This window comes from Mus caroli, chromosome 13, assembly GCF_900094665.2.
Source record: "Mus caroli chromosome 13, CAROLI_EIJ_v1.1, whole genome shotgun sequence".
Taxonomy (NCBI): domain Eukaryota; kingdom Metazoa; phylum Chordata; class Mammalia; order Rodentia; family Muridae; genus Mus; species Mus caroli.
The window spans coordinates 59,617,049-59,633,324 of NC_034582.1; the positions used below are offsets into that span (position 1 = coordinate 59,617,049).

General features: G+C 44.6%; 1 protein-coding gene and 1 long non-coding RNA gene across 3 annotated transcripts in view; one reads left to right on the top strand and one right to left on the bottom strand.

Annotated features, from left to right (window-relative positions):
* Nucleotides 1–1,307, bottom strand: part of Cdc14b (cell division cycle 14B) — an 88,015-nt gene extending 86,708 nt beyond the window's left edge. For both annotated transcript variants that reach the window (XM_021179892.2, XM_021179891.2), the window contains exon 1: nt 35–1,307. In XM_021179892.2, the coding sequence (XP_021035551.1) occupies nt 35–194 (160 nt within the window). In that variant the 5' untranslated portion in view covers nt 195–1,307. The remainder of the gene's footprint in view (nt 1–34) is intronic.
* Nucleotides 608–6,053, top strand: LOC110307656. The gene is made up of 3 exons (XR_002379453.2): nt 608–659; nt 4,467–4,521; nt 5,877–6,053. It is a non-coding gene; the product is annotated as an uncharacterized LOC110307656 (long non-coding RNA).
* Nucleotides 6,054–16,276: the final 10,223 nt, after the last annotated feature.

The following is a 16,276-nucleotide window of genomic DNA, read 5'->3' on the forward strand; positions in this document are numbered from 1 at the left end:
GGCGCGAGCCTCGTGGGGGTGTGGCGGGGCTCACCCGTGATGTCCAGGTACAGGTCGTCCTGCTGCTCCAGGCGGTGCAGCTCCTGCGGCGTGGAGCTGCGGCTCTTCTTCACGCCGGGAGAGGAGGACGAGCTGCGGCGTGAGCAGGGGGGCGCGGTGGCCCAAGCCGAGCGCCGCTCGCTCTTACGCTTCATGGAGGCGGTCGCGGCCCGTCAGGGGACCGCGACCATGGCCCGGCAACCCGGCCCGGGTCCTCGCGCTGCGTCTCCCGCCGCCCGCGACCCGGGGGCCCCACAGCGCTGGCCGGTGGCTGGAGCAAAGCGCGCGCTCCCTGGGACGCTGCTGCCGGGGCGTCCGAGCTCAGCGGGCCGCGGCTCCCGGGGACCCCCAGGAGGGATGTTCCGTGGAGCTTCATTCACAAAAAGAAGGGCCCACAACCCTCCTCGGGGCCTACCGGCTCGGGCCGCTCATTGGTCAGTGCTGCGTGACGTCACGCAACTGGAGCCTTCCTACAGGCAGGTACTCGGTGACGCCATAAAGAAAAGTCTGAGCGCTTCCGCCAATCGGGCAGAAAGCGTGCTGGCGACCCCCTTGGTGGGACCCCTCTAACTTTTGTCTCTTGTGTCCAGGTGTTGACGCCTCAGTCCCCAGTTCCTCGAGTGAGTCTCCGCGTTACTGCACAACCCTACCCTAATAACTCCACTTCGGATCTTTGAGATGGAATTTTTTTCTTTTTTAAGTGTTTCTTGGGTCTCCCCTGTAATTCGCGCCAAGGGAGCCTTGTCATGGCCGCCTGCTAGGAGAGTGTGTAGGCTGCTGAAACGGTCCGCAGCTCTGTGGACGCAAGGCAGAGTGGACCTCAGAACTTAGAAGTGCAGACCAGCGCCGTTTTCCCACCTATCCGATCGGATCGGAGCGATAAGGGCTTCTTAGCGTCGGTGAAACCACCTGGAGGTGCGATTTACCGCGGTGGTTTGCACCTTCCGACACCTCACCTCGGAACCCAGGAGCGCGCTAGCTCTCGCTGTGGGTAGCCGAGGTGGCCACGGTCCGGCTTAGCACGAAGTGCTGGAGCATGTGGCCAGCTGAGCAAACGGCCTTTTCTCCTTTGGGTCTGCAGTGGTACCGCCCCATATTTCGCAACTGGGTTAAAAAGATATCAGATCTTTCTGGAACTTGACCATAGCTGCCATTTTGAAGAGCCCAGCTTCACGGTAGCATCTACTTGGGCGAGGAGACTGGAAGCAGTCGGTAGTCCCAAACTCCCCATCGGCAGGACTGGACTGTAGTCAACAGCGATTTAACGTCTAGTCTGAAAGGGAAGTCAAGAATCAGAGGGATAAATTTCAGTCCCCCCCCCCCCCCAAAGAACCTCTCAGAAATGCAGATTTCACGAGGTTCCTTCCCCTGGGGAAGGCTTCTTTTGTTTTGAAGCCCTACCTTAAGCCTGCTGTGTAGGAAAAGATAAGATATGGGACGGGCTTTCCTTAGCCAGGGGCCCTTAAGAACCTGCTTGTTCACCTTTGGGTTTCCACATCAACGAAGGCCTTACATTTAAAATGTCTGTAGTGTTAGCAAAAACTTTTGCCCAGGAAGAGAAAGTCCTTCACACGGTTCCAAGGACTCACAGTAGGAGGGCCACCAAATGTCACAATCAGAAATTTTAAGAAAAGTTTTTTGTTGTTTTAAATCGCCACTATAATCCATAGGATTACATGGAAAAAAGTGTTCCACTACACAGCCCAGACTGGGCTGAAAATGGCATCTGCCTCTCCAGTGCTGGGATTCCTGGTGTGAGCCACTTGCAGGCACCTTACTGGATTCTCTCTCTCTCTCTCTCTCTCTCTCTCTCTCTCTCTCTCTCTCTCTCTCTCTCCTGTGTGTGTGTGTCTAGTATGTTCCTTTGTTGTTGTTGTTGTTGAGCTTTTGGGACTCAACCCTTGCTTGTGCTGGACAAATGATCTACCCCAGCAAGCCACATTCCTGGCCCACATTTGTTACTTTTTGAGACTGGCTTAGTTGAATGTCTAACAGCCAAGTACTTTCCATACATCAGTTGATTTTTCTCTCACCTTCAAATAGAATGCTTTGGCTAGATTCTAGCCACCAGAAATTCTAACAAAATGCACATGGTTTAAATAAAGGGGAACATCTTAGGTGTACATAGTTATACCGTGTACTCATTTTCCTATGTTGCAGATGCATGGTTATGACCCTCCTGAAGTAATATTTTAAAAGCAAGGCTTTTTATTACTCCTAAGTATTCAGACATGTCTTGGGAACTAGAAGTACATGTGCTAAACATATTCATTACTTGGGTGTGGCCACACTGCCTGTAATATCTGTACTTGAAAGTGGAGGCTAGGGGAACAGGACTTCAGGGTCATTCTCGGCTACATAAGGAGTTGGAAGCCAGCCAAGGCAACAACCAGATCCAGTCTCAAAACAAACAAACAAAAACAACAACAACAAAACCAAAAAGGCCAGTCAGGTGGCACAGGGGGAAAAGGCACTTGCCAGCAGCTATGACAATCTGAGTTTAATCCCCAGGGATCTACTTACTGGATGAGAACCAGTTCCTACAAGCTGTCTTTGACACACATCCCCTCCACACATACTAAAGAAATAAGTAAATATAACCTCAAATTCTCTTTATGTTTTGTTTTCCTGTCATGTTTAGATAGTGGCAGAAAACACATTAGCTGATTTTCATTGTGTATATGTGTGACATTTCCTTTGGGTTGACTGATCTCTCTCCTCAGCAAGCTGACCTCTGAGTTCTGAGAATTTGGCTCTTTGGGAAAGAACCTGAGTTTGCCTGCATTGAGTACACTATTGTTCATTGTTTGGTCACTGATCATAGAATTGTAGCCTTTGAAAGCATGGGGGCCCGAGAAGGAAAAGCCCCTCACTCTGGAATATGACTGACATCTCTCAGAAGCTGAGAATCAAGAAGTTCAGGCTGGGGCTGGAGAGATGGCTGAGCAATTAACGGTGAATGCTGCTACCTACCGTGGAATACCTCGGTTTGGTTTCTAGCACCCAGGTCAGGCTGGCCACAACTGCCTGTAACTCCAGCTTGAGGGTCTGGCTACCCAGGCACCTGCATTCACAGGCAACTACCCACCAGTGCACAGAAATAAAATAAATCTTTTTTAAAACATAAGAGTTCTGGCTTAGCTGGCTTCCAGGTGGCTCAGTGGGTAGTGTTTTGGCCCTGTAACAATGGGGACCTGATCTAGAGTCCTAGTGCCCATGTAAAAAACTGGATAAGTATGCCTAATCCCAGCACTGGGGAGACAAAAACAGGAGGGTTTCTAGTGCGGAGTGGCAACAGTCTAGCTTTATCAGTGGGAGACACCTATCAGGTGTCCCCACATGAACACACACACACAATTCTAACACGCTACTGCTGTAAAGGTTCCAAATTGGAGAATGTATTTCTTTTATATAGAAATATTGTCAGAGGCTGGTGGTATTCTGTATCTATTAAAAACAAACTGGCCCCATGGGGGCTAGAGAGATGGCCCTGTGTTATGCATACTGACTGATGTTCCAGAAGTCCCAGGTTAAAATTCTTATATGGCAGGTCACTACTACCTGTACTCCTCCAGTTCCAGAGGATCTGAAATATCACACAGACATGCATGCATGCAGGAAAAACAGGGCATATAAAAACATTTAATTTTTTTAATAAATAAACTTGTTCCTGCTGGGCATGAGGACACACACTTTTAATCCCAGTCCTTGAATGAAGCAGGAGAAACACTGTGAATCTGAGGCCACCCTGGGCCACTTTGTGAATTCCAGGTTAACTGGATTATAGAGAGGGACGTTATCTCAAAATCCAAAAATTATTATTTTTTTGAGACAGGGTCTCACTACATAGTTCTAATTGTCCTGGATCCTGGAACTTGCTGTGTAGATCAGGATGACCTCAAACTCACAGAGATCTGCTTATGTCTGCCTTCCAAGTGCTGGGAAGAAAACACCATGCTGGCTCAAAGTAACTGTTTTTTTGTTTGTTTGTTTGTTTGGTTTTTTTTTTGGTTTTTCGAGACAGGGTTTCTCTGTGTAGCCCTGGCTGTCCTGGAACTTGCTTTGTAGACCAAGCTGCCCTTAAATTCACAAAAAACCAGCCTGCTTCTAATTTTTTTTTTTAAAGTATAATCAGCACATGATCAATACAAAGACTGCACGGGATTTTGAGTGTACTCTGAAGGCCCATGTGTCAAAGGATCTGTTATTGGATGCATGATTATAGGGAACTGTGAGATGTGGGAGTCTTCTTTCATTATTCTTGGCTATAACATAAGCAGTTTTATTCTACACTTTATTCTTGCCATAATCTATTGTCTCACCAATGGCCCCAAAGCAATGGGCCAACCAAGCTTAAGCACCTGAAACTGCAAGCCAAAATACCCTTTGTTCTTTTTAAGTTGATTAACTCAGGTATTTTCTTACAGGAATAGAAATCTAACACAAGAGATGTTCGTTCAACAAGTTATAAAATCACACATGGTATGTAACCACTGCCCAAAATAAGTTATAGAACCAAATTAATCTCTCTCTCTCTCATTCTCTCTCTCTCTCTCTCCTCTCTTTTTGTTGGTTGGTTTGGTTTGGTTTTTTGTTTTGTTTTGAGACAGATTCTATGTAGCTCTGTCCAGGGTGACCTCAAGCTTTATCTGCCTCTCCTTACTGAGTGCTGGCATTTGATATCATGTGGGGCTCCCAATAAGCCTTTTAAAAATACCACCCACTGTGGTTTAATATCACCCAAAAATTTGTATGTTGGCAGCTTGTTGTTCCTCAGGGATACTGACATGATGAAACCTTTAAGAGATTAGTGGAATTCAGGTCTGGGGGGCACCACCCTCATAAGGATTAATGGAGATCTCCTGGAGGAGGTTAGCCCCTAAGAGGGTTAGGTTATTATAGGAGAGGTTGGTACTTCCCCCATCTCTTCTGCACGTGACACTTCACTCTTACACTGCAGCCATTGTTAAGCTGTCTACCATGAGGTCCTTCACCACTTCTCCAATCCATACCCGTGCTATGCCTCAAGTGCTGGGGTTTAAGGTATGTGCCACTACCCTTGGCTTGGCGCAGTGCTAGTGAACTTCCAACACTGTGAGCTAAACAAACCTTTTTTGTTTTTTGTTTGTTTGTTTGTTTGTTTTAAAGTGCCCAGCTCAGCCGGGCAGTGGTGGTGCACACCTTTAATCCCAGCACTCTGGAGGCAGAGGCAGGCGGATTTCTGAGTTCAAGGCCAGCCTGGTCTACAGAGTGAGTTCCAAGACAGCCAGAGCTACACAGAGAAACCCTATCTCAAAAAAACAAACAAAAAACAAACAAACAAACAAAAAACAAAAATAAAATAAAGTACCCAGCTCTGGTCCTGTGTTACAGCAACAGACCATGAGCTAAGAACCCCTCCATGCAGACAAGGGCAAGATTCCCTATGTCAGACCTCGGTGGAGACCTTGTCCTCTAGACATTTCCCTGCCTCTGATTGCTTCTCCTTGCTTTGCTCGGTGCTCTCCACGTCAAGATGCATCTTCTGGCATAATATTTTGGCTTCTGAAATTTATTTCTGGCGCTCTCCTCCTGACCGAGTTGGATCAGTAATTCTGGCTGAGTCCTGGTCCTCTAAACACACTGGGTTCTGACAGTCTTTCTTGAACTCTGCAAAAGTGGCTGCAGATCCAAGTTAATGCTGCCTGTGGCAGCTGCCAAACCAGGCCTCCTGCCCCCAGGGCAGGACACAACAAGCTTCACAGTCCTAATCAGCAAAGATAATCAGGTAATTAGAGATAGCTAACCACCTCCTTTATAACCCACACTACACACATTTTTCTTGCCAACTATTACAGAACAAGAAAGATGTTCTTGTCTCACTCCTTATTGACAAGGAAGTAACTGAAGGCATCGATTTCAAGTCTCTTCTGAGGTTGTAGAAACGTTAAAGCAACTTATTCTTCATCAACTGTTGTGGCTAGGAGGAACATTCATGCAAACTTTTTAGTTTGGGAAGAGAACCATGAATTTGAATTACAGTGATTTTCTCTGTGTCTTTTTTATTAAAGCCCCCCCTTTTTTGGAGGGGGGGGTTCGACACAGGGTTTCTCTGTGTAGCCCTGGCTGTCCTGGAAATCACTCTGTAGACCAGGCTGGCCTTTAACTCAGAAATCCACCTGCCTCTGCCTCCCAAGTGCTGGGATTAAAAGTATGCACCAGGCTGGAGAGATGGCTCAGCAGTTAACAGCACTAACTGCACTTCCAAAGGTCCTGCTTAAAAGAAAGAAAGAAAGAAAGAAAGAAAGAAAGAAAGAAAGAAAGAAAGAAAGAAAGAAAGAAAGAAAAGGAAAAGAAAAGGCGTGTGCAACCACTTCCTGGCTAAAGCCCCCTCTTGAGGAGGAAATCATAGCCACCCTTGGGTCTCCATTTATTCACGAATGCCGGAAGAGGGCCTCGAATACCTTGGAGCCTGAGCTCTGAGAGGCTGTAATCCACCATCTATGCTCTGGGAAATGAGGAAATGAACTCTGGACGCGTAACTGCTGAACCACCCCAGCCCGTATTCTATTTTTAAATGCAGTCATGTGAGCAGTGAGTCCTATTTTTAAAAAAAAAATTATTTTATGTATATGAGTACAGTATAGCTGTCTTCAGACACACCAGAAGAGGGCATTGGATCCCATTACAGATGGTTGTGAGCCACCATGTGGTTGCTGAGAATTGAACTCAGAACCTCTGGAAGAGCAGTCAGTGCTCTGAACTGCTGAGCCATCTCTCCAGCCCATGAGCAGTGAATCTTTTTCTTTCTTTCTTTTTTTTTTTTTGTTTTTTTATTTTTTGTTTTTTGTTTTTTGTTTTGTTTTGTTGAGACAGCGTTTCTCTGTGTAGCCCTGGCTGTCCTGGAACTCACTTTGTAGACCAGGCTGGCCTTGAACTCAGAAATCCGCCTGACTCTGCCTCCCAAGTGCTGGTATTAAAGGTGTGCGCCATACCATCCAGCAGAGCAGTGAATCTTTTAATCCAAAGTTAGAGGTTATGGGAAAAAAAACCCAAAGGTTAAGGAACCCTTAACATAGGCAATCTACTTCTGAAAATTAATGAAAGTGACTCATGTCTTGTGTGTGCCTGACTTTGTGTTTGTATGCGTGTGTTACACACATGCACCTGTGCCAGTGTGTGGTGGACAGAGGTTGACAGATGTCTTTCCCCAGTTAATTTCTTTTTTTTTATATTAATTAATTTTTAAATTTGTGTGTGTGTGTTTTGCCTGCATATATGACTGGGACCCTCTTGGATGCCTGGTGCCTGTGGACATCAGGAGAGGATATTGAATCCTCTGGAACTGGATTTACAGATAGTTGTGAGCTACCATATAGAATACAACCCTGTTCCTTTGGAAGAGCAGCTGGTGTTTTGAGCCATCTCCAGCCCTTCCACTTTTATTTCTTGAGGCAGTCTCTCACTGAATCGAATCGCAAGTTCATCTGTTTCAGTGGCTGGCTAGCTAATGAGCTTCAGGGATCCACCTGCCTCCACCCTTACATTCCCTTCTAGGAGACACATTGCCTTCTGTAGATGCCTCTTATTGTTTCTTTATCACAGAGATCCACCTGACTCAGCCTCCTGAGTGCTGGAACTAAGGGCATGTTCCAATGCACTCAGCCAAACATGTGTGTGTGTGTGTGTGTGTGTGTGTACATGAGCTGATCCCATGTTCTAAATGTTCTACGACTAACTTACATCCCCTTCTTTGGGGTATGTTGTTTTGCTTGAGACAGTATCACTGCAACCCTGGATGGTCTGGTACTCCATAGAGCTCTGTTTGCCTCTGTCCCAAGTGCTGGGATTTTAATGGATTTTGTGTGATTTGATTTAAAAGCCTGGGGTTCTCCATCCACAAACTCAGTTCTCAGTGTGGGGAAGTGATAAATTTTTTCCCTCTCCTGCAAAAGTGTCAGATGCTTATGTTTCAATGTGATGATATATCTCTGGAGCTCAATTTTAATTTCCTAAAATCCTAACAAATATGGATCGTTTGTGTGGGTAGATGCATTTGAAGTGCTGGGGGGAACAAATTGATAGGCACAAGCAAGCTAGGCAAGAACTCAGTCACTGAGGTACAATACTAACCCTCTTTGTCAATTTTAAGACAGGGTCTCATTAAGTGGCACAGTCTGTTCTTGAGTTGACATCCCCCTGTCTTGTCTTCTAGATAGAAGAGAATGCAGGCCCCTGTTCCCACACACTGCTTGGAAATAAAAAGCTATTCCCTATTTATATTAAGTCAGTAAACGTGTTCCTATATGGCATTTTAAGTCCTGACGGGTTGAGATCTGGAAATGTCAGTGACTCATGGACTCATGGATTCCAGACTGCTAGTTGAGTAAAACTAAATAACAGCAAGTTGCAATGATTGCTAAAGTATCTTTTAAAGCACTCCGACCTCCTGCTTATATTCTTACGTCACTGTAAGAAGAGTGGCATAGTATTTGAAATTCTTTTCCAGAAACACATTTGACTTCCATAAATGCTTTCATCAAATACCTCATTGTGATGAACAAGGCTAATCACACTGTGGCTTTGGGGAGCTGCTTTGAAGTACTTCAGAGCAAATCTTTTGGAGTGCTTCAACTGGCTATATTTTTCCAGCTCCAGTGACACCATCTACACCATGTAAAGGAGAACTGGTGCTTTTATTGTCCTGTTTCCTACTTTCTTCCTGAGTCAGGGGCTCATGTAGCCCAGTCTGGTCTCAGACTTTGAGCTTTTGTCCTTCTGCCTCCATCTCCCAAGGGTTTGAACTACAGAGGTGTACCACCATCCATGGGCCTATGCAGCACTGGGGATCTGAGATTGGCGGATGTTAACTACTCTACCAACTGAGCTGTGTTCCCTAGCCCTCTATTTTACAATTACATTTATATGTTTGTTTTAATGTCTGAGTACATATCAACGTGTAGTTATGTGCATCATCTCAGCTTCTCTCTCTCTCTCTCTCTCTCTCTCTCTCTCTCCTCTGTGTGTGTGTGTGTGTGCCTGTGTGTGTGTGCATGCTTTGAGGGGCTGTCAGAGAACAACTTGCATTATTCATTCTCACATCCCATCACATGGGTCCCAGGAATTGAACTCAGTTCATGGGGATTTAATCTTAGCACTTGGAATCAGAGGCAGGTAGATCTGTGAGTTTTAAGCCAGTCTAACCCACATAGTAAGCTCCAGGCCAGCCAGGGAGCCAGGGATACAGAGTGAGATCCTGTCTCTCTCTCTCTCTCTCTCTCTCTCTCTCTCTCTCACACACACACACACAAACACACATAGCAACTTATATATTAATGTTTGGGTGTATCCATGTTTGTATGTATATAAAGGATTTTTTTTTTTCTGCAACTGCTTTGTTTTCTGGGCTTGTGCTGTGTGGTAGTGGCCCCCATAAGTTCATATATTTGAATACTTGGTCCCCAGTTGGTGGAACTGTTTGGGAGGGATAAGATGGTGTGGCCTCCTGAAGAGGGTATGGCCTTACTGGAGGAGGTATGTCACTAAGCGAAGATTGTGAGGCTTCAAAAGCCCATACCATTCTAGTTGGCTCTGCCGCATTGCTTCAACTTGTGACCTCTCAACTGTTGCTCCAATACCACCATGCCTGTCTGTCTGCTGCCACACTCCCCACCCTACCGTGGCAGTGGCAGACTCTCTTTGAAGCCATGAGCCATATTAAATGCTTTCCTCATAAGCTCCCTTGGCCACGATGTCTCCTCACAGCAATAGAAAAGTAACGGAGACACAGCCTCTCAGATACGCGTACTTCTGGTTTATTCTTCACAGGTGTACATGATAACCCACAATGTCCTCATCCATTTTCCTAGTGCTAGACATTTGGGTCATCCCCAGTTCATAGCTCTAACAGTGTAGCTGTTGCCATCTTCAGCCTCTTGTCTGGCTTCTGGAGATGTACTGAGTGCTGGTATTGCAGGTGTGTACTACCACGCCTGGCTTATTATTGGGACTTTATTTAAAACTATGCGTGTCTGAGTATATGCACATATGCATGCAGTTCCCTAGGAGCCCTTAAGAGGGCACTGGGTCCTCTGGAGCTGGAGTTACCTTTCTTTGTGAGTTTCCTGACATGGTAATGGGAACTGGATATGGGTCCTCTGAAGATCAGTGAGTGCTATTTTTTTTTAAAGATTTATTTATTTATTATATGTAAGTACACTGTAGCTGTCTTCAGACACTCCAGAAGAGGGCGCCAGGACTCCTTACGGATGGTTGTGAGCCACCATGTGGTTGCTGGGATTTGAACTCCGGACCTTTGGAAGAGCAGTCGGTGCTCTTACCCACTGAGCCATCTCACCAGCCCAGTGAGTGCTATTAATATTGACTAATTCTTAGCTAAGTATAAACAGAATAATTATTTTTAAACATTTTTATTATTTAGTCTATTTCCTTTTGTCTGAATCTGTGCCTAAAATCAAAACATCGTTGATAATTTTCTAAGAAACATTTTTGGTTTTGTGTGTGTGTGTGTGTGTGTTTTAAAAAAAATATTTAGGGTATGTATGTGCGTGTGTGCTTGTGCACACCACAGTGTATGTGTGGTTAGAGAACAACTTTCAGGAGTTGACTCCCCCTTTCTACTGTCAGTCCTGGGTACTGAAACCAGGTTTTTAGGCATGGTGACTAGCATGTTTTCCTCACTGAGTCATCTTAACCAGCCCCTTAGGAACTGTGGAGGTTTGGGGTTGTTTAGTTTAGTTTTGGATATTTTTTTCTTATTTATTTATTTATACTTGGGGGGGGGGGTTAGTTTGGTTTGTTTTGGTTTTTGTTGGTTTGGGGGTTTTTTTTGTTTGTTTTTGTTTGTTTGTTTGTTTTGAGTCATGGTCTCACTATGTAACCTAGGTGTCCTGGAACTCACTATGTAAAAGCCTGACCTCAAACTCAGAGAAATCTAGCTGCCCCTGCCTCCTGCATGTTGGTATTAAAGGTGTGTGCGATCATGCCTAGCTAAAATGAATTCTTTAATCTAACTTGAAGACTACCTTTTACAAAATGTTTGTATGTCAAGTGCATGTCTTAAATGATCCATCCATCCATTCATCTGCCTGTGCTGCCAGGCAAGAGCTCTACAACTGAGTCATGCCCCGGCCCTAGAATACGCTGCTTAAAATAACTTGATTTTGAAGTAGACAGGATACATCCTTAGAAAGTTGCTCTCCCAGATCTATATAGCCTATCTCAGCAGTGCGGTAGAAGGTACAGAGCAAATGCTTGTGGATTACTAGTCTATCCCCAGTCTCCTTGGCAGTCATTCTTCCTTTTTTTAATTAATTTACTTTGCCTCTAAGGATGGAACTCAGGAACGCTGTACATTTCCCCCCAGTGGGAAGGAAATGAAGAACCTAGGGTCTCACATATCCTAGACAAAAACTCTTACTGAGCTACAGACCAGTGTAGCTGCTTGTACTCTAATGCTAATTTGGGTTCCCCAAATTAGTTTGCACGAGAGGGTCTGCACATACCTTCTGGGAACCTGCCCCCCCAACCCCCGTTAATTCTGATTAGTAAATAAAGATGCCATCAGCCAATAGCTGGGGAGGAGAGAGATGGAGAGGCAGGATATAGGGTTCCGGGACTTGAGACCTCATGAAGCTTGAGGAAACGGTGTCAACATACCTTAAGAGAGTGCAGGACAGATGAGACAAGAGCTGCCATGGGGTAGAGAAACAAAGAAAGCGCTCTGGGACTCTGGGCCAAGAAAATGTGGCCCAGAGGGCTGACTAATTGGAGTTAAGAGCAGCCAGCCAAGATGGAACATAGAGATTAGTAAGTAGTAACTTGGAGTTGGTGGGTGGTAGATTCTAACAGCACTGAGGTTAGGCAGTGGCCCAGCTATTGTGCTGATAAGGCATATTAAAATATAAAGGCTGTGTGTGTGTCTTTCATCCGGGAATATAAACCATTGAGGTAGGTAGCAACCCTGTGCTGTGATTTATTAAAATATTTGTACATAGATCAGCCTGATTCATTTTCATTTCCTTTATTCACTGAGGTCTGCTGTTGCTAGGGCAGGTCTGCAACCTGTGGGCTCAAGAGGTCTTCTTGCCTCAGCTCCCTCAGTAGGTGGAACTGCAGCAACCTTGATGTTTCTTGCTTTCAGCTACGCTTTTCCAAATCTGCTGCTGTATTATCGAGATTTTTTTTCTTCCCACAGCAGTTCACTGCAAAAAGTTCCTAATGAATTCCCTCATGGGGTCATGACCCCTGGAGAGATCTGACTGTTCTAAGAAGGCTGCAGCCTGTGGGCCTCAGGCCCCAGGTCATAGTTTAACTCTACCATCTCGGGTGTTTGAACTGACTAAAGTACAGGTTTCTCATAAGCTGGGAATGAATTCTTGTTTTCCGGGTGCCAGTAGATTTACACACTGTCATTATTAGCCTGCTCTCTGGTTGTTTGTGGCCCTTCTGGAATGTCTTGTAAAAAAAAATGTTCTCTGTGAAATGTGTGTTATCGATGATGGTTATAATAGCAATTCCACACAGTGTGCAGACTGTATGGGTAAGATCTGGTGAACACAGAGCACCACAAAATGCATTGTATCTACAATTTCTATGTTTTTCACAGAAACAACCCCTGTGTATGTGCCACCATGCTCCCAACCATGATGCTAATCCCCTTAGCATCTGAAACTCTAAGCAAGCACTCAAATGCCCTTTTAGCACCTTTTTTTTTAAGTGTATATTCTACCAAAAGGGTTTCAGGATTTCAATTCTAGTATAATCTTGACTTGCTCCTGGGAAGTTCAGTGTGCATTAGTGTATTACAGCTAATTTTATAACACTTACACACACACACACACACACACACACACACACACACACACTCACACATGTGCACGCACACAAGCTCAGGCTGGTCCTGAGCTCCCATGAGTGAGCTGTCTCCCAAGTACCTGGACGGGGACCACAGGTACACACTACCTGTGGTGGTTTAAGTAAGAATGGTCCCCATAGGCTCATATATTTGAATGCTTAGTCACCAGGGAATGGAAGTGTTTGAAAGAATTAGATGGGTTAGGAGCTGTGGCCTTGTTAGAGGAATTGTGTCACTGAGAGTGGACTCTGAGGTTTCATAAGCCCAGAGTCTCTCTCTGCAGACCAGGATGTAAAAGTCTCAGCTCCAACCCCTGTCTATGTGCCACCATGCTCCCAACCATGATGCTAATCCCCTTAGCATCTGAAACTCTCAGCAAGCACTCAAATGCATTTTTTTTTTTTTTTTTTTTTTGGTTTTTCGAGACAGGGTTTCTCTGTATAGCCCTGGCTGTCCTGGAACTCCCTTTGTAGACCAGCCTGGCCTCGAACTCAGAAATTTGCCTGCCTGCCTCTGCCTCCCGAGTACTGGGATTAAAAGGCGTGCGCCAACACACCCGGCTACTCAAATGCCTTTTTAGCACTTTTTTTTAGTGTATATTCTACCAAAAATATGAAATGCGTTACAAATTTGTGTCATCCTTGCACAGGAGAACTAGTGCCTTGGTATTACATGTATTTGTTTGGGTGGCAATCACCTGCACAGTCATTATGGAACTGTACCTCCCTAAACCTACATAAAGAACACTTATTTAGACTTTCAAATATATAAATTAGCTGAGTCCGGCAAGGCCATGTAAGGGATGGAATGGCATGCTTCCTGATCCTGGAACAGAGCCAGCAGGGCATGGGCCTCCACGAGTGTTGACGGTTGCTATGAGCATAAGGTTTGTATAATAGTGCACGTATTTTCACATTCCTCCTTCAAGGAATGTCTTCTTTGCCAAGATGAATGACTCCATGATAATCAGAGACAGCACTGAGTCCAGCATGCAAGGCTGTGTCTGTATCTCAGCAAAATGGCAGAACACTGTGACCTTCAGGGCAGCCCTTAAGGCTGTGGGGAAGCAAGCTAAAAACATGAGTTCAAAAATATGTAATTTCTCAACTATGCAAAAATATAAGGATGCAATATGAATTGTACAAGCAGCTTCATGGATCTAAAGGAACAGAGGCAGCTGCACCATGAGCGAGCTTGTCAGAAAAATACTAAGGAAGGAGATAAAAAGATTTAGAAAGTGGTGATCGCAGGACAATATCTCATCCAGCTAAGTTTTTTGTTTATGCTTACAAAGATAGACAGATTTCTGAGTTCAAGGTCAGCCTGGGACAGAGGGAGTTTAGAGCCAGGCCTGGGGCTGGTAGCAACAGCAATTTCAGGATGTGGGGAGGGGGGTGTTGGGGGTGCCAACCAGCTAGCTTATTGTCTGTGTTTGTGCTTGCTGTCTCCCTCTAAGAATCAAGGAGCTGGGGCACGTGTTGTTGATTCATGGGATAATCAAAAGAGAAGAGGGGTAATGACTGAATTGATATAAAATAAAAGACTGGGCTTTGGGTCTGCTAGAGATGAGAGGTCCAGAGTTTTTAGAATTGAAAAAAAAAAAAAGTTGTCTGTAGCAGAGAGCGGTCTGGAGATCTCCAGAGAAAGCAGAACTCGGTGAGAAGAGTCTGGAAGCTGTTTGAGCAGAACACAGGCTGCTGTCAGCTTATAACCCACCATTTGACTTGCAGTGATTTGTTTTGCTGCTGCTCCTAGACAACCCCATCTCTCAGGAACCCCTCTCCAGGCTGACGCTGGTCCTTGGCATTAAATTTTAGCTAGAACAGGCAAAGAAGGAATCTGGCTATTACTCTTTCTTTTATGTTCAGAAAGGAACAGGCTGGGTATGTATGACAGCACATGCCTATAATCCCAGCACTTAGAGGGCTGGGAATGGAGAATTGAGTGTTCAAGGCCAGCCTATGTTAGAAAAGTTTGTAGTTGCTGCTGCTTTAACATTTATTCCTTATACTTTATGCTATGTATGTGTATCAGAGTACAGATATGTACACCATATGCAGGTGCTGATGAGGCCAGGTGCTCTGGAACTCATGTTTTAGGCATTTGTGAGTGGCCTGATATGGGTGCAGGAAAACAAACTCAGGACCTCTATAAGAGGAGTATGTGCTTTTAGTACCTGAGCCCCCTCTCCATGGACACTCTTCTCCCTTATCCCAAAGAACCCAGAACAAACAAAATAACCCAAACAAAAAATTTTAATTTTAAATTCTGAAAATATTCATTTTTTTATTGATTTAAAAACGTGACTGTCCATATATACTCGTGTAAAAGTACATTAAAATACATTTTTGTGCCTTAATATGTTTTAAATAAAAGTATAAGGTCCTAGTAGTACTACAGTCACTAAGGATTACCAGTGGTTTGATTTTATGATACATTTCATGAGAATTTCTGGGACAAAAGTAAGATTTTTGAGAGGTAAAATATGAAAAGTTTTCTAAGTAAGACAGACCTGGGGTGAGAAAATGCAGATGTTTACTATTGTACAACCTAACCCAATGCACATTTGTCTTTAATTGTTTTGTTTTTGAGACAGCGTCTATGTAGCCCTTGGCTGTCTTGGTACTCACCAAGACCCTCTTGCCTCTGCTTCCTCATGCATCACCATATTTGGCTGCACACTTCTTTTTGTTACTTTTGAGACACAATTTCACGATATATAGCCCAGATTGGCCTGGAACTCAGTATCTACCCCCATCTTACTGTCTCTGCCTGTGCTGAGATCATGAGTGTGGGCTAACATACCCAATCAATCACACAGCATACCTTTTCATTACAAAGGTTTTCCAAAAATCTTAATATTGTCTTTTAGAAAGCAGAATGTGTGTGTGTGTGTGTGTGTGTGTGTGTGCGCGCGCGCACGCGCACATGCATGTGCACTGCTAGAAGAATCTAGAGTTTTATATATTCTAGGTCCCCTTTGTTCTAGATATTTAAAACATGACCAGGGCTGGGGATGTAGCTCAGTGGTAACAGAATGTGCTCACATGCATAAAAACTTTGTTTTTTTATTCCCAGCACAGTCCCCAAATCAAATCAAATCAAACCAAACCAAGTATTTCCTTCAACTTATTTCACCAAAACAAGCTTAGGGCAACAGGTAGCAGACATCTGCTGTCTGTAAGAGGTTCAATGAATCCTCACTTGGGAGGTAACCCCTGTGCAAGAAATTACCTGCACCTCCAAAGAAGTTTAATGTAGGCAGGCATTTTCACTTTAATGTTTAAAGAGTCTTTCCTGACTCACCCCCAACTCAGCCAAGCTTATGAGAGAGCATGGGAAATAAAGAGCTTGGAAAGCAAGCAGAAATACCAAAACTGC